This window comes from Sinohyriopsis cumingii, chromosome 2 (assembly GCF_028554795.1).
Source record: "Sinohyriopsis cumingii isolate HCF-2022 chromosome 2, ASM2855479v2, whole genome shotgun sequence".
Lineage (NCBI taxonomy): Eukaryota > Metazoa > Mollusca > Bivalvia > Unionida > Unionidae > Sinohyriopsis > Sinohyriopsis cumingii.
In genome coordinates this window covers 7,442,830-7,464,570 of record NC_142962.1, presented here as the reverse complement: position 1 = coordinate 7,464,570, position 21,741 = coordinate 7,442,830, and the positions used below count along the sequence as shown (strand labels likewise).

The 21,741-nt window shown below is 37.4% G+C and overlaps 1 protein-coding gene across 1 annotated transcript in view; it reads left to right on the top strand.

The window, feature by feature from the left end:
• LOC149804302 (putative lipid scramblase CLPTM1) overlaps positions 1–21,741 on the top strand; it is an 86,071-nt gene that overhangs the window by 44,258 nt on the left and 20,072 nt on the right. The window contains exons 8-11 of the mRNA XM_089938620.1: positions 8,496–8,640; positions 12,511–12,604; positions 15,977–16,167; positions 20,862–20,957. Of these exons, the coding sequence (XP_089794746.1) occupies positions 8,496–8,640; positions 12,511–12,604; positions 15,977–16,167; positions 20,862–20,957 (526 nt within the window). The remainder of the gene's footprint in view (positions 1–8,495; positions 8,641–12,510; positions 12,605–15,976; positions 16,168–20,861; positions 20,958–21,741) is intronic.

Below are 21,741 nucleotides of genomic sequence, written 5' to 3'. Positions count from 1 at the left end.
ACATGGCACTTGGCATCAAAACAGGGTGTTTCAGCCCCGCGTCATATATTCATAGCGCTACAGAATAGGAATCGATTGGGTAATCAAGAACGCAGCCATATGATATTTGATCAATTAGGAGTCAGGGATGTTTCGCTGAGAATAAACGGACAACAGGAACCATCCGAGGATATACAGCTTAATTACGGCGACAACCATATCGCACGTGTGTATCATCGATTGCTGTCATACATGGGTCGTGATCAAAACGTCAACACTGGTTTGCAAATATCACAACTTGATTTTAAAAACCTGTATCCGATTTATTATTTTTCGTTGGAACATCTTGATTTAACGAGACAATCCGTCGTTGATATACACTTCCGAGCTCGTATAGCCCCGGTTAATGTTAATTACAGAGCGGTTGCTGTCATTCTCAGCGATAAATCAATGCTGCTAGAAGGTGTTGGCGGACGAATGAGAATCGTTGATGCGCCGGTGGAAAACATGTAATTGAAAACACAAACGCGTTTACAATAAAATGTCGTATAGTGTTGTCAGTGTAGAGTTGACTGATGGTCAAGTCAAGAAATTACGATCAAAGTCGGCTAAACAATGCGGAACCACAATAACGCTGAAGCCGTCACAGATGGCAGGTGGTAATCATAAGATATCGTTGACGGCGCGTCAAATAAAACATTTCAATAATGCGATGAAGAATAAAAAGGGTGTTCAAATAGATTTCTCAGCCACAGCAATTAAAAACATGGAAAAAACCGGTGGGATATTTCCGCTGTTAGCTGCGATTCCGGCATTAATTGCCGTGGCGGCCCCATCAGTGGCTAAGGCGGCGGCGTTGGGGGCCGTTGGTGCCGCAGCGGGGATGGCATTAAAGAAGGCAACCGGGAAAGGCTACAAAAAAAAACGACCCGTAGCCGGAAAGGGTCTAAGACTACCGGGAACCCCGTATTCATGGTACTCGGGAAAGGGTCTAAGACTACTGGGAACCGTTTATTAACTCCTATGTCTAATTTTGATTTAATAGACGCCGCAAACGCGCTAGCGATAAAAAACTTCAGAGGTGTTTTTATGAGGGATCAATTACCGGCGGCACCAAGGAATATTGAAACCGGCATAATTAACCTTGATGGGTCCTCCGGAGCGGGAACTCATTGGGTTGCATACGCGATTGATCCGCGTGCGATCGTCTATTTTGATTCATACGGGTTAGCCCCGCCGAACGAGTTCATGCGGTATATCCGGGCGTGTTCAGCCCGGGTTTTTTATTCCACTCTGCCAACACAACAATTAAGTGACCCACCGATATGTGGCCGTGAGGTATTGAACGTACTCGCGGCGATTTCATCATCGCGAAAACCACCTCATGTGGTTGTAAACGAATACACTGGTGGGGTCGTAGAGGCCCGGCGGGGTAATTAGAAACGCTGGTTTTTTTTACAATAATAATGATTAATATTTGGGGGCAACTGTTTTCGGCGCTGAAAAAGTCCACGGAAACGCCCGCCACCGATGACATAAAAAAACTAATTGAGGATGAAATCGCTGATACGTTGAATCTAACAAGTGTTGACCCGGGCGAAATAGTTGTATTTCAAGACTGCCAGGGTAAATTGAAATCCAGTAATGTGTCGCTGAATGACGTTTTAACACGACAGCGTGACGCCGCCGAGGACACTATCGCGTTGTATACCCGCGACGGACGACTCAAACCGGGTGAACATCTATTGACGATAACGAATAGGGTAACATTAATCCAAGACGGTTTTATAAGGTTGGATAGATTGGTGACCGATATACAACTCACTACCGCTAGTTTTTTTGGGACCCCGACGGTAACCGAACCGATTATTGCAACAATAAAGAATACTATTTAGGAGTTTACAGCGCTGTCGGGCCAATTTACCTCGTTACGAAAAAATTTTAACAGGGTTGATAACGCCGTTGATAAATTCTTTGGTAAAAAAAATGTCAAACCGGATGAGATTACAATAACTATAAATGATATCACTGCGTATGGACAGGAAATAGAAACAATCAAAACTGATGTTGCAACGAACAAAAGGAGTGTAGACGTGCATGAACGGGAAATAGAAATAATCGGCGCTAATGTTGCAACGATCATAAATAATGTAGACTCGCATGGACGGAAAATAGAAACAATCAAAACTGATGTTACAACGATCATAAATAATGTAGACGCGCATACACAGGACATAATAACAATCAGAGCTGATGTTGAAGCGAACAAAAAGGGTGTAGACGCGCATACACAGGAAATAGGAACAATCAAAACTGATATTGAAGCGAACAAAAAAAATGTAGACGCGTATTGGCGGGGAATAGGAATAATCAAAACTGATGTTGCAGCGAACAAAAAAGGTATAGACGTGCATACATATGAAATAGGAACAATCAAACTTGATGTTGCAGCGAACAAAAAAAGTATGACCGAGAACACACGGGAAATAGAAACAATCAAAACTGATATTGAAAGCTCGATCAAAAGGGGGTTATACGTGCATACACGGGAAATAGAAACAATCATAGTTGATGTTGCAAATATCAAAGACAGAATACCGGAAATGACAAAAATAAAAATCCCTCATGAGAACACCATCAACACAGTATACACGATTCGGCATGGATCATTCACTTGGACTCCTACACAGAATATAGTAAATATTACCGCAACTGTTAAGGGCATTTATCGATTGACACTGGTTTCAATGATGCAGTTTAATATATTATCGTCGAGTTCATCCGGGTTTAACAATACAATATCAACAATTATAGACAAGGACGCAACTGAACCGTTTACAATTTATGCCGTTGATAGAAATTTAACCAAGGCAAACATTACATGGTATGTGGAATTTGTAGCGAATCTAAGTAATTAAAAACACTAGCTCTTTTAAAATAAAATGACCACCAGGGTAATTGAATCAGAGGTATCACCGACGTCACATCAATATCGATTCGATACCGCAAAAGAATTCTCCACGAATTTGAAAACGCTTTCCGAACAATACCGCGCAAAAATAAAAAAATACCGCCGAAAAATAACCGCCATCGACACGGTCGTGTACTCGGTGTCGGGTATAGTAGCCGGTACCGGTGTTATTTTATCCACGGTGACCACGATAGCCCCGATCGCTGTTCCAATCGCTATCTCCGCGATGACAACAATTGCTGGAGTCGCCAACGCAATCACTAGGAAGATATCATAGAGTTTTCAGAAAAAACTCAACGAGTATACAGTAAAACATCAAATAGTATCCGACGCGTACTCGAAATTATCCGGGTTGATCTCGTTGTCGATTGATAATTTGTTCATATCCGATGTTGAATTCTCCACGATGGTCCAGTTGTATAGCTCCGCGATGTCAAAAATCGAGGATTTTCAACTGGAAGCCGGAACCACTTCAATGGGCTCTGGTTGTTGAAATTAGACACTAAAGACAACGAATAATAATAATGTCGCTGAACCCCGAAGGGTTTCAATTACTTCAGCGGATCGCGGAGAACACCACTCCGGTACAAACAAGTATGATATCGATAACGTCAACGAAGCCAGAATTCAGTGTGAACTTCCCATCGCCGGTTCCAGTGAAGGAAATAGCGCTGGCAAAATTGCGAATATATCACAGTTGGCCTAATATCCGAGCGGACGCATTTAACGGACAACAACCTAATAACTCGCTGGTTTTTGCATGGACAAATAAGCCCGATGGGACCCCAGACTGGAAGGAGGTTACAATACCAACTGGGTCATACCAAATAGAACAAATCAATAAAGAATTTCAACGCAGGATAAAATCGATCACAGGAAAAGAATCAAAAATCGCTATTACGGTTCATGAACCGACGTTATCGTCGACGATTGAAATAAGCACACCGGGGTATATGGTTGATATTTATAACAGTTCAATAAGAACCATACTAGGTTGGCCTAAGAATCCACCTCATGAAATCCCCGCGGACTTGCACACGAATGCGCAATCGTATCATGAGATTACCCCCCGGTATCGAGATGATTTGTCTGTTATAAAAAGCACGTTATTACCCAGCAGGTTTATATTTCAAAACAGGAATACCATGCAATGGTATTTTCCGTATAAGGAAACTCCTGAATTATCCGCCGTGGTCACAGTTGGTTTAAATGATATCACTGGTGCGTTTGCCGAGATTAATTATATTTGCCAATCACAACTAGAACAGCTACGGAAAACAAAAGCACGAAAACACGTTGAGGTGTTAAATCAACTTATATCAGACATGGAATATATTAATAAGCGAATCGTTGAGACAATATCCGCAAACAGCGATGATAATAAACAAAAATTTTTAACCGAGTATAATATCACAGAAGATGATTTACCCGATCTCGAGTTTCCAGGATACAACGCGCCAGAACTAAGAAAGTCTCTTAATGATTTTCTCGGTCCATCAACTTATATCATCAGACATGATAACGGAGATGATGGTAGGCATATTGCCCCGTACAACGTAAATATCGCATCGGTGATAGCAATCAATCTAGTGTGTGATGTTATCGAAGGAAGCTACCAGGTGGATACCAAGCAATCAAATCAGGCTCAACAGGGGTATATCCTTTATTCATTTTCACCAACAGCCCCCCCCGGATTTTTAATCGTTGAGAGCCCGATTAATCTGGTCTATATGCGATGCCATAATCGGTTTTTAACGAGAATTAATTTTAGACTTACCGATCAGTCAAATAACCTAATTGATCTACAAGAGGAGGAGTTAGTGATCACTCTGTTTGTAAGATCATAGCAGCAGAGGGGGCGATGACATCGACGCGGTCGTCGATGTGTTTACCGGACGCTGACGACGCTGGGGATCAGCGCGCAGAAGGTATTAATTAAACCAAATGACGATTGGACGATCCCCCGACGACAACGTCGTTTTTTTTTTACCAGGCGCTGACGACACCGGATCCGCTGAGTGCAGAAAGTATTAATTAAACCAAATAACGATTGGACAAAATGTCCGATTCGCCCCCTCTGCTACTGTACAAAACCAAAATGGAATCTTTAATGTGTTTTGTCGGCTCGGAATAAGACCCATTATGAACCTTTGAAAATCTTAGGCTTAAAACCATCTTTTTTATAGTCATTGCTTCATTGAAGAGACAAAAACAAATTACATGTGTTAATAGAGGAGGGATGCTTACAGTTGAGAGGGGTTTATGATTCTATTTCCCTGGTTATGTCATCCTGGTTTTCTTGTATATAAAAAAAAGTCAGCTTCCCTCAGTACTTTCATCCCTGATAGAACCTAAATGCCCTGATCATTCAAAGGAGTCTTATTTTGATCATCCCCAGCACAGAGGTAACTGAGATTGGGGACAATCAAGAGAGATTCCTTTGCCCAATAAGGTTGCATAGGTTATATTTAGCAGTTGCCAATGGGATAATTAAGGGTTGGAAAAGGCTTTTTCTCGCTTAATGGGGCTCAGTTGATATTTCAGCAAACACCATCTATAATCGATCTTGCTCTTCCTCAAGAAAGCTTATTTGTCTATCACCAAGAGGGATCTCTTATTATTCTTTGGATCCAGTAGGTGCTGTACAAACAGTGACTCACGACTGCTGCTGTATAACAGCAGTTGAGTGACTGGGCCACAAAGTGAGCATTTTTCACCTTTTACTCCTTTCAGTACATCAGCCTTCTGCCTTGCTGACCAATTCAAATAAACAATAGTATGTAGGGGTTGGGGATGGGGTAAAACTAATTTTAATTATGTAATATTTACCAGTCACTATTTACCTCACAACACGCTAATGTACTTCCATAGCTGCCGGCCCTCACGAATTTGGTGTGAATTTCATGACTTTTTCAGCGATTCACGGATTCACGCCGTAAGCAGAAAATTCACGAATCTTCCAATCCTCAATTATTTTAAATCTTTAATAAAATAACCGATTTCCCGTTAAGCGCTAGTCGTGATACTCACGGTTGCCGAAACGGTCCAGTACTGCTGGTCACGATATCAGTAGATCTACAGCCGAACAGTACAGTTGGCCCGGTAGCAAGCATTTTAGCCTATTTTAATCTATATGTATAAGAGTGGTTTTACAAATGCTTTTGAGAGAAACTGGGGCCTAACCGGAAATGTGCTCCGTGCATGCGTCAAAACACTGATTTGAGTTACCGTTCAGCATCGCATGTAAGATCTTGAAAATGTCTTCACCACCAAGGAAAAAGAAATGTATTACTCAAAAAGTGAAGTTTAATTTGGAATATATCAAAAATTGACCATGCATTCTGCCATTAAACATTGATATTCGTTTATGCTTTTTGCACTCAGTGTGCCATTGCAGAGACGATGTGAGGAAGAATGTCGGTTGCCAAAAATACGTAGAAGTTGGGAAAATTAAGAATTCGCAGATTTCAGCTCTGGAATATTTTAAACCATTGGCGGAAGACCTGCAGGCTACCAGTGCTGAGGCATTATTTGTGAGTTTTCTTGTTGAACACAATCTACCTTTATCAGCTGGAGACCATGCTAAACATTTGTTCTGACAAATGTTCCCAGTCTCGAAAATCGCTTCCAAATTTTCCTGTGGAAGAACCAAAAATGCTGCAGCTCCTGTGCATTCCTCACAGCAACAGTGACAGCGAAAGAGTATTTTCTTTAGTGAGGAAAAAAAAGACAGACTTTAGGGCCTCCTTAGCTGCAGAACATTTGTCAGCAATTCTAGTCCCCAAGATCAACCAGCAGGCAAGAAGTCAGAACTGTTTAGAAAACAAATTTACGATCAAGCAGTTTAGGAAGTTCAAGTCTGCCACAGTATCATGTCTTGATAAATAAACATTTCTGCATATATGTAGTGTATATGTAGTGTTTTATTTTTATTTTTGCGAACTTGATATAGTGTAGTATTGACGGTCGGAATGGATGGAGTGGTCAGAGTGGCTGGAGTTATTGTCATGGTATTTTTCACGAATTCATGTCCAAATTTACGACTTTTTATCCCTTTTTTCACTAATTGTGAGCTTGGAAGGTTGGCAGCTATGTACTTCACTAGTCAAGTTCCTAGAGTAGAATGAGGATGTGTCCATGGGGCTATGATGGAAAATCAGGCTGGGTCAATGCATATGTTCTAAGATTTTCTACATTATGAGGATGGTGCATCTTTCAAGGTTACATGATTTTACATTGTAGAAAGGGTGAGCTAAAGAATAATGACAGGTAAGTATTACATAACAAAAAAAGAGTCTCCCCTCCCAAACAATTTTTGGTTTGAAAAGCACTGAAGTATGTGCAGTTTGGGATTTTTTTTTTTAAATTGTGTTCATTGATATTACTTTTAACTCTGATCACTCAACTAACAAAAGTCTGTCCCTTGACTCAAAACGGATATTATCAATATTGTTGTTTTTATGATATTACATGTATTTGCATTATTATGGCATCTTCAGAATCCAATGACATGAATCACAAACTGTTTTAAATTTACATTTTGTAGTTTTAACTTATGATTAAAAACTTGTTTTTTAATAATAGAAAGCCCAGTATTCTTTTCTTCTGAAACACTTCCAAATTTAACAACCATTATTAATTCAAATATCAAACCCTCCAGTTTCTGAATGCCAAACCTTCAATTGTTTTGTCCTTTAAAAAAGTATTTTGAACAAATAAAAACATGTTCTGAATGTTGTGACCAGATTGTCGGTGGTAACAGTATTAGACATTTAATTAAGATGCTTACTGTTTCTTCCAATATTTTTTTAGCACCAACTAGTCATAGCTAGAAAGCATGATCGATTAATGGCTTTCTTTGTGCATTTCTATAATATAATTGTTATAATTGTATAATTGTATTATAATATAATTGTTCTTGAGTAATACTGACATGGGTTTTATTTCTCAGAAGAATAAAATTAGGTCATGCAACCATGGTTCCCTTTCCGAAAGTGGAGGCAGGGAGTGAGTAATAAAGAAATCTTATTCCAACTAGCCAACACAATTTTCGTTTTGCATGAAGCCAGAAATGTGCATATAATTCTTTAGGACTAACAGACTATGACAAGTAAGTGCTCTAAAGTTTTCTTTCCACTGTGCAGTTTCAGTATATGTTTGAATTTGATTCACAAGCTTACATGTCAGTTATTTTGATGAGTAAAATTGGACCCAGTTGGGCCTCTTATTTTGTTGTACTGGGAGTAATTGGAGCACCCAGATTAAATATGACACCATGGATAAGGAACCACAAATGTGTTTATATGTAGGCTCCAGAAGCCAAGGACTGCAAAGGTGCAATTTGTGTGCCTGCCATTGTGCAGTCCTTGTACTCAGAAGCCAAGGACTGCAAAGGTGCAATTTGTGTGCCTGCCATTGTGCAGTCCTTGTACTTAGAAGCCAAGGACTGCAAAGGTGCAATTTGTGTGCCTGCCATTGTGCAGTCCTTGTACTCCATTCAGAAAATACATGTCTTTATCATACAGACATTTCTCTTATTAACCAGACAGCTAAACCTGACCTTGACCTTCAGCCCAATCTCGCTGCTTCGCTGGCAAATGTATGCAGCCCAAGGCATGAGGAATAAATGGTACAATATGTTTGGTGCAGATTTCATGGAAGACTCAGACAGTGACCAGGATTCACTCAAGGTAGTTTTCATTTTTACATCAGAATCGTCTGCATTCAAATTTCAGGGCAGAAATTGTCACTGATTGTGATGCACACTATTCTTCTAGATCATGAAACTTAGAATATGAGCTCTATTCATTTGCAGTTGCATTCATAGATGGAACAAAAAAATTCCATTGGTCAGAATGTAATCATTTGAGCTGCATTTATTTCTGTACAAGCTATACGGAGAACTACTTTATATCAACTTCTGTTTAAGCTATATGAAGAACTACTTTATGTCAACTTCTGTACAAGCTATATGGAGAACTACTTTATGTCAACTTCTGAATAAGCTATATGGAGAACTACTTTATGTCAATTTCTGTATAAGCTATATGGAGAACTACTTTATATCAACTTCTGTACATAGAGTCATGTGCAAAGTAATCGATGAAAACACTGAAAGAGAAGGCAGACACAATGCATGCCTTCAAAATGACATAAAAATGTAACCTTTTTTTGAAAACTGAATAAACAGTTTTTTTCAGAATCAAATAACCAATCTTAAGACAAAACTTTTATATATTTATATATCTAAATCTGTGCCAAGTAATCAATGAAAACACTGAAAGAGAAGGCAGATGCAATGCATGCCTTCAAAATGCATGCCTTCAAAATGACATAAAAATATAACCTTTTTTGAAAATTGGATAGTTTTTTTCATAATCAAATAACCAATCTTCAGACAAAACTTTTATATATTTATTTATCTAAACCTGTGCAAAGTAATCAATGAAAACACTGAAAGAGAAGGCAGACACAATGCATGCCTTCAGAATGACATAAAAATGTAAACTTTTTTGAAAATTGAATAAATAGTTTTTTTCATAATCAAATAACCAATCTTCAGACAAAACTTTTTTATATTTATATATCTAAATCTGTGCAAAGTAATCAATGAAAACACTGAAAGAGAAGGCAGACACAATGCATGCCTTCAAAATGACATAAAAATGTAACCTTATTTGAAAATTGAATAAATATTTTTTTTCAGAATCAAATAACCAATCTTCAGACAAAACTTTTATATATTTATATATCTGAATCTGGTTTAAAATGTTGCTTACATGCTAAGTCAAAGTCGGTTGTGTTGCCAGTATTTTGCATGCATCTGTTGTGTATGTAATGGCAGAATTCTGAAAATCTTCACTAAATTTGCCATATCAGATAAATTTCATACATAGAGACTGACCACATTGACCCATAAATATCTGATGTGCCTTCTGAAGTGGACATAATTTCACAAGCCAAATTATCAAGCATTTTGAATGAAGAAACATAGCTTTAATAGCAAGATAAATGCAAACCAAAATTATTTAAAATCTCTCCAAGAGAAAGGATAGCCAGAAAACAAATTAATATCAATCTGTAAAAGAATAAGATCTCATAATTTGAGCCCTATCTCGGAGCTGATAAACTCAAAATATACCAATCAAAACATGTGGGCAACAACACTTTCACTGGGCTTGTTACAAATGAAAGTAAAACTATAAGCAAATTGGATATAGGGAGGGAGTGAGGGGTCCAGAGACTTAGAATATAACACTTGGATCCCTAATCCTTCAGTGTGATAGTATGATGGGTGTGTGTGGGAGGTAGATCCTGCCCCTTCAGCATCATAACTGTAAGGGCCAACATTTTACTGTGTATGACAGTTTGATCGCCATCAGTATAACTATTTATAATTTTTATTTCATTTGTAAGGAGCCCCTGCAGGTAACCTGGCCTGTTAAAGAACACAAAAATAGATTTTAAGAAATGAAATATTGGTTGCTCATGAGTTTGATAATAATGTGTTGGCCAATCATGTTGAACTGTCTATGAAAGCGTCAAATCTTATGCGTTTTATGTCCAAAAGTACAACACATCCTTCTTTTTTAATATTGTGCTTGTATTCGGAAAATATGTACCCATTTAGATAAAATATGAAGACCAAACTGGTAAGTTCAAAGCAATCAATTACCTAACATTGGTGGAATTGCTTGTTTGATGTTGCCACAGCAATACATTTTTGATGGGAAATCCCATTCTTTAAATAGCTATGCACCAGAGTCCTCAACAAGTATTTGTATGCTTAAATAAAGCTCAAAAACAGATATGTAATATTTATAGGTTACTGCATTTGTATGGGAAAATATGAATGAGTTTTTCAGATGGAAATACTGCGCGACCTTGAGAGTTAATATTTTCCCATAAAATGCAGTAACCTTTTTATTATATGCTCATTTTCTACCTAAGCTTTAATTATGTAAACACAAAAAAATACAAAGCAACTGAATGTATGCCATATTCCAAACTAAATACACAAGTGCAGATTCGTCATTTCACAACACAAAATTATTAATGCGCACACAATTCCGCCCAGATAAAAATGACATTTTTGTCTACTTAAAATTGAAATTTGGAGTATATTGGGAATGAATGCGCATTGCAACAACTTTATGTGCCAATTCTGCATGAAGTACATTGGATTTCAGCAGTGTGTTGACATCTACAAGTGTTTCTTTTCTGTCATTGAATGTTTAAAATCATAATGTGGGAAAAATATGAAGTCTTTCAAGTGCACTTATCAAAAAGATGATATGGAGTAAGGAGTGGAGTAAGGAGGATGTAATTGCATTTGGAATATAGTCGAAATTACAGTACAGTTTTAAAATGTGTAATGAAACTTGAGAACCCATGACATGGCTCATGTAATTTGGATTTGCAGAACTAAGTACATTTAGAGGAAATTCAGGATGTAAAACTGTAAGTATGTTTTTTGCCATTCTTATTACCAGCTAAAAAGACAGTTTATGCCTTGTCACTTGCATGTTATTTGTAAGGACCCTGTCTGGCATTTATAGCTAGCCTAAATCTGAAACATTGTGTCAAAAAAGTTGATGCAGAATGTGGCAAAGCAGCTGGTATGTGGCAGTCCAAGAAACATCTTTTATTTCATTCAGAAACAAATTTAATCAACCAAAATGTAAAGTGTCTACTATGTGAGTGTACATGATTTATTTACAAAGTAGTTCCTAATACACTATTGGGCACACCTGAGTACCGTATAAAGTGAACATGAGTGCAATATCATAAAATAAAAGCTGAATGATTTTTTTCTACATTTATAGTGATATAAACTGTCAGTTGCCAAATCACACAGCTTACATATTCAAGGAAAAGGATGTGTTGTTCTTTTGAACAAAAAAACAAAAAACTGAGTAAAATTTGATGCTTTTATAGACAGTCAGTGTGATTTGGCTGACACATTATTAACAAAGCTCATGAGTGACTAATTTTTCATTTCTTTAAATCTATTTTCATGTTCTTTAACAAGCTAGGTTACCTACAGGGGCTCCTTGCAAATGAAAATAATGCCATTTGGGCTTTACTTGGTGTGGGATTCAGCAACTGGCATTTTATATCACTATAAATGCAGAAAAAACAATATTAGACTCATGATTGATCAAGATAGCTCCAGCCTAATTTCTTAATCCATTCTTGGGTCTGTGCATATATTGATGTGGCCAGCGTAGGTCCTTTGATGTTGTTCATAAGGTAACATGTAGCTAAGTTGTACAGTCATGTTTACTGTTTTATACCCTCTACTGAAGTACGTGGATGAGGGCAGAAGGTCAGATTTACTAGTTTCCATAATAGACCTTTTCTGATATTTTGTGTAAAAACTTTTATAAAGATATCATTTATATGATGGAATTTTGTTACAACCTGTAGTCATGGTGACTAAATGATGAGTAGAGAATCTAAAATGAGAATTTTGCAAACTATGCAATATGTATAAAGAAAATGAAGAAATTTGTCATGATTGTCAGTTTAAGTTGCAATATAGGTTGTTTTAATTTCAGACAGCCATGCTGGAAACCAACCCTTACCTGTTGGTCCTGACCATTGTTGTGTCGATTGTTCACAGCGTCTTTGAATTTCTTGCCTTCAAAAACGGTAACTAATTTTTTTGTCAAGCCTGTATGTAACAGACGATGAGACAAACATGTAGGTATCACTTTTCCACCAGTGGCAGCGTAGGTGGTGGTGGAATCAGTTTTACTATTTGTATGCCAGTGGGTGGGGAATGTTACACCATAATAGTTTGCAGGTGAGTGACCACTTTCTGCAGAAGCACTTTTATTTGATTGATACATGATAGCCAACATCACTGTTATGGAAAATCTTCCAGATAAAATATTGATAGTGTTTAACTAAATGACAGAGTTTATGTTACCTTAGTGAATGTCAATCATAAACCTACAGAGTTAATGTTATCCAAAAGAATGTCAATCCTAAACCTACACAAAATTTATTTCAATCTGAGGCCACTTGATTTTCAAGAAAGTTAAGTTAATCACTATAAATTTACTATTGTGCTCATACTGTGTTATGTGCCAAAGTCAACAAGGACACTTGCTAAAAGTTTTCATCCACTTTTGATTACAGTGTATGCTTCAAGTGATCAGAAGGAGCTTGTTCCATGGTTTGAAGAGACAGGTCAAGTCTTCATCATTGGAAACATATAACCTCCAATACTGGCTTGGAGAGTGTCCCCCATTATTTTGGCAGCCCAGTGACCACAAGTCCCCATATATACCGCTCCGGTGGCCTAGTGGTTAGAACGTCTGCCTCGGATGCAGGAGGTTGTGGGTTCGATCCCTGGCCGAGTCATACCAGAGGTTTTAAAAAAAATGGTACTTACAGCTGCCTCGCTTGGCGCTCAGCATTAAGAGGTTGGTGTTAGGACTGGTTGGCCTGGTGTCAGAATAATGTGACTGGGTGGGACATCATGCTACATGTCTGCGGCATGATACCCCAGTGCTAGACATCACTACAACCTGTCACACTGCAGACATCGTAGCAATATGAGTGACATTTTTTTAAAGCTATGTTAAAAATCCAAATCACATGCGCGCACGCACACACACACACAGAGGTCCCCATACATGTCCGAATGTGGCCTTCTGGTCTGTAAGTCTGGATGTGTGGTATTTGGTTTTGATGATCCATTCTTCCATGCTGTACGCCACTGATCAGGCTGTCAAACAACCAGTATAGCCAGTACTCAACATTTGGGTGCATGAATTCATGCGCTCTGAGTTGCACGTGAACTCTCTCAAATTAGTTTGAAGACATGCATATAAAAATGTATTTTGCACAATATGCAGTTAGTAATTGTTAACTCATAAATTGCTTGTAACGACATCAGTTACACCACTGGTAGAGATCTCGTACTGCTTGTCATGACATGTCTTTTTCAAGTAGACAGCTGTTAACACATCTTTGACTTAACATGAATAGCAGACCTGCCAACCCTAAGTCTTATGGAAATGACCCTTAAAATATAGACTTACAAAATAAAAGCACAAATTGTGGAAATAATATTGTTTGCAGTAAAATCCAGATATTGGCTTGACTTTTTGATTCGGATCCATGATTCGTATTAGATTCAGTAGAGTTGGTCAGAGAATTGGACTAACTTTATTGGTGTACCTTTGAAAACCTGGCATAGTAGTCAGCAAAGGAATTATTCAAGAAAGCAGAGCTCATATTAGTAAAAAAGTCAATATCTTGGAGTAAAGATATCCTAGGGCATTCTGGACATATCTGTCTTAACAGCTGCAGAGATAGGGTCAGCGACAAAATGAGAGGAGACCAAACACTGCTTAACTGCCATTTTGACCTCAGTCTAATTGCTGGCAGCAATCGGCCCGTCAATTCCTGATGCAGTAAAGGGAAGCCATCCAACAATTGTTGATTACATGCTACCCCATGTATATTTCTGCCTCCTCCAGCATTATGACTGATCATTCTCAGCATCAGCAGAGAAACAAGATTTGTTCTTCCCCAAGCATCACATGATGGTCACCCCAAATCAAATGATGCAAAAGAAGTCAACAGGTGTAATTATACCTGGCAAATTGCTGGCCTGCCATACCTGTTTGGTGACCAGAGATCTGACACTAAAGTGAGCTGACAGTTCCAGGTATGCAAAAACATATGGGGATAACTTTGACCAATCCATCCATTTTTCGGTACATCCTAATCCTACATAGGTGATTCCAGAGCCAACAGTCAAACTGACAACTGTCCAGCACACTTTCTGACCATTCACATCTGCAGGACAAGCTGTGGCACTTTGGGACACATTTACCCATGAGCTTAAGAAATTAGACATTGAATATGATGAGCATGCAGTTTAATAAGGTAGATAAAAAGTGTTTTCTATGCCACCTCCTTTGTCTCTCTGATCCCAGACCCAGAAGTCTGGATGAATTATCAGTCAGTTGGAAGGGGTTTTCAGCCTAAGCCTAGCTCACTCCTACCTCATACAGAAATTAAGGGGTCAGAACTGCAAAGCAATTCTTTTAGTTCATCTAAGGTGGAAGAAGTCCTTTGTGAATGATCTGTGAGTATTTGGCAGATACTTCCGAAAAAATCACAGTGTGGCTAAAACAGGTGTCTGGATTGACATCTTTATGCATGGCTTTTGTCAGAAGAGCCTTGAAAGGAAATGAATTTCAGGCAGTTAGAATCTCACAAACTGAGAGGCCATCCACTTTGAATATCTTAATGAAATGTTGTATGGTCAACCAAATCAGCTCTTTGGGTGCCTAAATCCTGCAGTTGGCTGGATTTTTCTCACATTTTTAAAAAAAAGAGAATGAGTTAATTCTGATTGCTATCAAAAGCTACTGCTCCACTCCATGATATCTGACTTTGTTTTTTTTGTTTTCACTGGATTCTTATCTACTTTTGGTAGTCACAGATTACATGTCGATCAAGTGTGCTGCTGTCATGTTAGGAGAGTGAGTTATCCTTTATATAGTGAATCCATCCATTCTTCCATCGAAGGGTGCCCATGTTAAGGCAGGATGCTCAGTATTTCCTCCTCCTGTTAGCTGCTTTCCTAACATAATGTTTCAGGAAAGTGTTAAAAGGGAAAATCCAATTCTTTTGTAAATTATGTTTCTCCAAGAATACTTATGCAATCACAATGCTATTAAACCCTCCCACATCTCTCCACAATTGTAGGCATCAGCACTGAGCTAACACAACGATGGCCAACTTGTGTTAGTAAGGGGAGGTAATATGATGATCTTGGAAGAGTTTCTTCCCTTCATTTATATACCTAGATATAAGGAAGCTCTTCCCAGCCCTTCCCTAAACTTTCTCATCTTTCCATGTTTGCTGGATTTGAGAAGTAGCAGAGCTCTTTCTTAATCTTGATGTGACTGGGTACTTGTTCTCGGAGAATAATAATTTACTGAAAACTTTTCTCTTTAGTTGAATTATTATGACTAGTTGTATTTTTTCTTTCTTCAGACATTCAGTTTTGGAGAAGTCGAAAGTCCTTGGAAGGCCTGTCTGTGAGATCCGTCTTTTTTAATGTTTTCCAGTCACTTATTGTGGTCCTATATGTTATGGACAATGAGACCAACACAATAGTCCGCATAAGTGTTATCATCGGACTGGGAATTGAAGTCTGGAAGATCCATAAAGTTATAAATATCAAGGTATTTATTTCAGTCTAGTACATCTTTTATGTTAGGTTAGAGTTCATAGTTTAAGTTTGCTCCACTTCATTCTGCTTTAATGCAAGTTTTTTTGTAAAATATTATTTTCCATCAAGTTTTGTTTTAATGTTCCAAATGTTGAAAGAAGTTTTGTATAGCTTCTTGCATCCTTTTTCAAGTCAAAGACTTTTCACTTGTTTATGTAAGATACAATGATAATTTAGGCTTACAAGCAAATAGTCACATTTGTTTTGTTTTGGGTTTTTTTCTTCTCTTTAATTATAACCTCCAATAACCTGATTTACCAGGCCCTTGCAAATTTCTGTGGTTTAAACCTGCATGAAGTGAAAAACAAAATCATTTAGACCTGTCCACTGGCACTCCATTATGGACATTTTGCAGAGAATCAGTGGTAAAATAAACTGCGAGCTAAAAATCGTGCAATATTTGTTTACTTTATGTGCTCCAAGTGCTCTGCATAGTAAAAGTTACAAAAGATACATAAGTTGACTTTAAAACTACTCTGGTGGGCTAAGTTTTTTGGCTTTCTGCCACAAATATGGGGGTGGGTTCAAACTCTGGCTAAGTTATACCAAAGACTTACTAAAAATGGCACTAGCAGCTGCTGCACTAGGCACTGGTGGGACTGGTGTCATGATTATGTGACTGAGTGGGACATGTTGCTACATGTCTGCAGCATGATGCCCAGGTGCTAGACATCACTATAAACTGCCACACTGCAGACATTGTAGCCATATGACTGAAAAAATTATTAAAGCTATGTCATCACTCACACACACACTTGAAAAAACTCCAAAAGAAAAGTCAAAAGATCAAACAGTCAGATCCACAGAGTGAGAGAGAGAGAGAGATGGGAGCCCAGATATACCATGTTTATTACATTTTAACACATATTTTGCCATCTTGCAGGGTCACAATGAGTTGACAGTACACAGTGTCAACTCTTGATCTATTAGGAAATTTATTGATGTACGTAGATCTCCATTGAATACACTCCCAGATCATATTAATTTTGGGAAAATCAACTCTGCTACCTCTCAAATCCAGCCTTTGTGCAAAGATGAAAATTTCATCTTTTCCATCTAAATACTGTATGGCTCGTGGGAAAATGCTATGGCCTGTTACCTCCCTCTTACCACCACTGCTAGATGGCTACTGTTTTAAGCTTTCACTCCGCACTATCAACAGAGTACTGCAAGACCATCACAAACCTCGATGGCATTGTGCCATCAAATATGACCTCTATTAATAAAACTACTAAACCTTTTAATGACCTCTTTACTTTATCTCTAAATAGAATTTTACCGAATCTACAAAGCATCCTGTAATGAAGACATTTCAGATATGTGCAAATGACTGATGACCCACCAGATATGACCACCATTACTAAAAATAGAAAATCCATTCATGACTTCTCAAAAAACTGCTTAACTGACTTTTACCAAAAAAAATCATGGCATAGAGGGCTTTCAGATTTGCACAACTGATACTGTTTACCACCAGATACAGATGCCATTACTTAAAACAGAAAAAGTTATAAGGGACTTCATAAAACAGTTCAACATTATTTGACCCAATTTAACAGAAACCACGATGGTATATAATGCTTTCAGTTTTACACCCAGTTTAATAGAAACCATAATATCATATAAGGCTTTTCAGTTTTACACCCAATTTAACAGAAACCATGATGGCATATAAGGCTTTCAGTTTTACACCCAATTTAACAGAAACCGCAATGGCATACAAGGCTTGGAGTTTTACACCCAATTTAATAGAAACCATGAAGGCATATAAGGCTTTCAGTTTTACACCCAATTTAACAGAAACCACGATGGCTTATAAGGCTTTCAGTTTTACACCCAATTTAACAGAAACCACGATGGCATATAAGGCTTTCAGTTTTACACCCAATTTAACAGAAACCACGATGGCATATAAGGCTTTCAGTTTTACACCCAATTTAACAGAAACCATAATGGCATATAAGGCTTTCAGTTTTGCACCCTCTTTAACAGAAACCGCGATGGCATACAAGGCTTTCAGTTTTACACCCAATTTAACAAAAACCACGATGGCATATAAGGCTTTCAGTTTTACACCCTATTTAACAGAAACCGCGATGGCTTATAAGGCTTTCAGTTTTACACCCAATTTAACAGAAACCACGATGGCATATAAGGCTTTCAGTTTTACACCCAATTTAACAGAAACCACGATGGCATATAAGGCTTTCAGTTTTACACCCTATTTAACAGAAACCGCGATGGCATACAAGGCTTTCAGTTTTACACCCAATTTAACAAAAACCACGATGGCATACAAGGCTTTCAGTTTTACACCCAATTTAACAAAAACCACGATGGCATATAAGGCTTTCAGTTTTACACCCAATTTAACAGAAACCACGATGGCATATAAGGCTTTCAGTTTTACACCCAATTTAACAGAAACCACGATGGCATACAAGGCTTTCAGTTTTACACCCAATTTAATAGAAACCATAATGGCATATAAGGCTTTCAGTTTTACACCCAATTTAACAGAAACCACGATGGCATAAAAGGCTTTCAGTTTTACACCCAATTTAACAGAAACCACGATGGTATATAAGGATTTTAGTTTTACACCAATGATACAGATCTACCATCAGATTTGGCCACTGTTGGAAATAAATTAGAAAAACCTTCAAACAACATCAGAGAAACTACTCAACAGAATTTGACCAAAATTTACAGACAGGATCTTGACATAAAGGGCTTTTAAATTTATACTAATGCTGTCCACTATCAAATATGGTTGCCATTACTAAAAACAAATTTGAAAGAAAGCAATCCGTTAATAAGGGATTTCATTGATGCCAGTTTGTCATTAAATGTGGCCACCATGACTAAAAATGGAAAACCTTTTCAGCATATTCTTCTCAAAAAACTCTACAGCAGTTAATTAAATATTACAGAAAGCATTTTGCCAAGAAGGTATTTTAAGTTTATACCAGTGATGTCGATGTACTGTAAAATATGGCTATTGTTTCCAAAATTGAAAATCCATTAATAACTTCTTCGTAAGAAACAAATATTTCACAGACTTGTTTCTAATTTGACAGAGTCCTTGCTTGAACTCCTTGTAGATTTGTTTAAAATTTGAAAAATACTTTTGCAACTTTATCTGATAAAATGACTGAACAATATTTGACCAATTTTGACATTGAGTGTCCTGGCATATGAGCCTTTCAGATAATGCTGATATTGCATTAGATATGGATGAAGATACAGAAACTTGAGAAAATTGGAAACATTTGTTTTCATAACATGCACTCAACAACATTGAAAATATTTCAGCAGAAAGCATCATGCTGACTCTGATTAATTGACCAACTGCTTTTGCATTTCTGTATTAGGCATATGTGATCCAGACGAGTGATATCAGACCCACATGGGAATCTTATTTTAGGAGATAATTCCAAGGAAAGGACAGAAAAGAATGAACATTGACATTGATTGTTCAAGTAATGGCTTTGCATGATGGAAATGGTACAACCAGCATCACGACAAAAATATCTGTTCATTGATGGGAATCTTATTTCCAGTTCAGTAAAACCTTTAAAAATACACATTCATGGCTTGAAGTAAAATGACAAACAGATGTTTTGTAATTGGTCTTTGAAAACTGTGAGGAAAAAAATTGTTACATTGATGGAACTACAAATTTTTAAACATATGCATCAGATAATCTTGTTTAATCACCCTCCCCAAATTAGGCCATTAGCATGACACAATGTCTGTTCATTAGATATGGGTGTCTCAGTAATGATTTATTGTCCTTGCATTACGACTTCTGTTTTCTTTATAAACCTGCAAGCTATGATATCATATTCCACTGTTCTTACAACATCATTTTTACAAAGACAGATCAAGATTCTCTTGTCTTTCTGGGAATGAGAGAATTATGACATAGTCTTTGTCATTACCATATATACTCACTTATTCAAATCAAACTGCAAACAAAAAATGTCCCGATCTGCTGTTGCAAAATGTGCCTGCAGACTAGGGTCTGTTTTGTTGTTCTATTGATTAGCCATTACAAGCTGCACAGACCCAGAACTGACAGCACATTATGCAACAGCAGATCTGGGTCTGTGCAGTTTTCAGTTAGACCTATAATCAAGTATGTACAGTATGTGTGTCAGCTGCAGCATAACCATTCAGGTTTGTGGAGTGGGAGGATAGGGGTTTAAGGCTTATGCTACAAACATATTTTAACAAGTTTCATGAAACTTTGTATGTTGCTGTGGGTTGGATCAATATGCTGGTTTCCTGGTATAATTTTCCATCTTGTGTGAATTGTTATTTTGTGTCAGACTTGTATGTACATGTATTTGTGATGATTTTATTTTAAATGTTCTAAGAAGAGATATCATATGAATTAGGAAACTTATTTAAAAATATTTTTTTAATATGCCTTAATTTGTACTATACCAACAATGTTTTCAAAGTGTTTTCTGTCTAGCTGATAACAATGCAAGATCTTTACTTACATAACTATACTTATATTTTCAGATGGATAGAGAGAATTGTATACTTGGCTTTACTTACATACCTATGTTATATTTTCAGATGGATAGAGAGAATTGTATATTTGGCTTTACTTACATACCTATGATATATTTTCAGATGGATAGAGAGAATTGTATACTTGGCTTTATTCCAAAGATCTCCTTTCAAGACAAGTCAAGTTACACTGAATCACATACCAAAGAATATGACATGGTTTGTAGAACTTTTTTTCTGCATGAAGTTAATACTATGTACATTTGCATTGTGTTATTAATAATTTTCAGTTTTCAAGCAATTTTAATGGGTTATAATTCTGCTTGTAACGCATTAACCAATCCTAATACATAAGGAATACATCTACTAATTCACAAATATAGTCCTAGCAACATAAATGATGAAAGGTCATCGGCTTTCAAAGTTTGAAGTTGGATGAGAGTGGTCTTCCCTTGGAAAGAAGAATTTGTGCCAAATCCCAGTAATTTGTCAGCTACTTCCACTTGTGTAAGGAAGCTTTCATGAGAAATCACAATTCCAAAATGACTATTCATCATTTGATCAGTTCTGTGGACTTTTCTCCCACCAGCTATATATATATATGCAAATGTCAGAATCCATCTTCATTGTAGAGAAGTATTTCACACTTCATTGGCTAACTTCATCATGCAATAAGCATATGAACATTTTGGTGCCAGTTTAGTATCAATAATTATGTTACTTGACATTGTTGTTTTGTATACCTTTTTCCACAAGGGAAAAACCGCTGTCCATTGCAGTTGCACTGTCCACCTGTTCTAGAAAGTTCTTACACCCATCCACAGTAGCATATCTTCATTCTTCTCTAGATGACATATGATCAGCAGTTGAAAATTCTCATTAGAGGAAAAAAAAAAAACCTTTCAGTTTTTGTTGTACATGACCTCATGTTGGCCATGAGATTGGACAAAAAATTCCCATTTTTTGTCTCCCCAGTCCCAGACCAAAGAGCTTGGGCAACGGA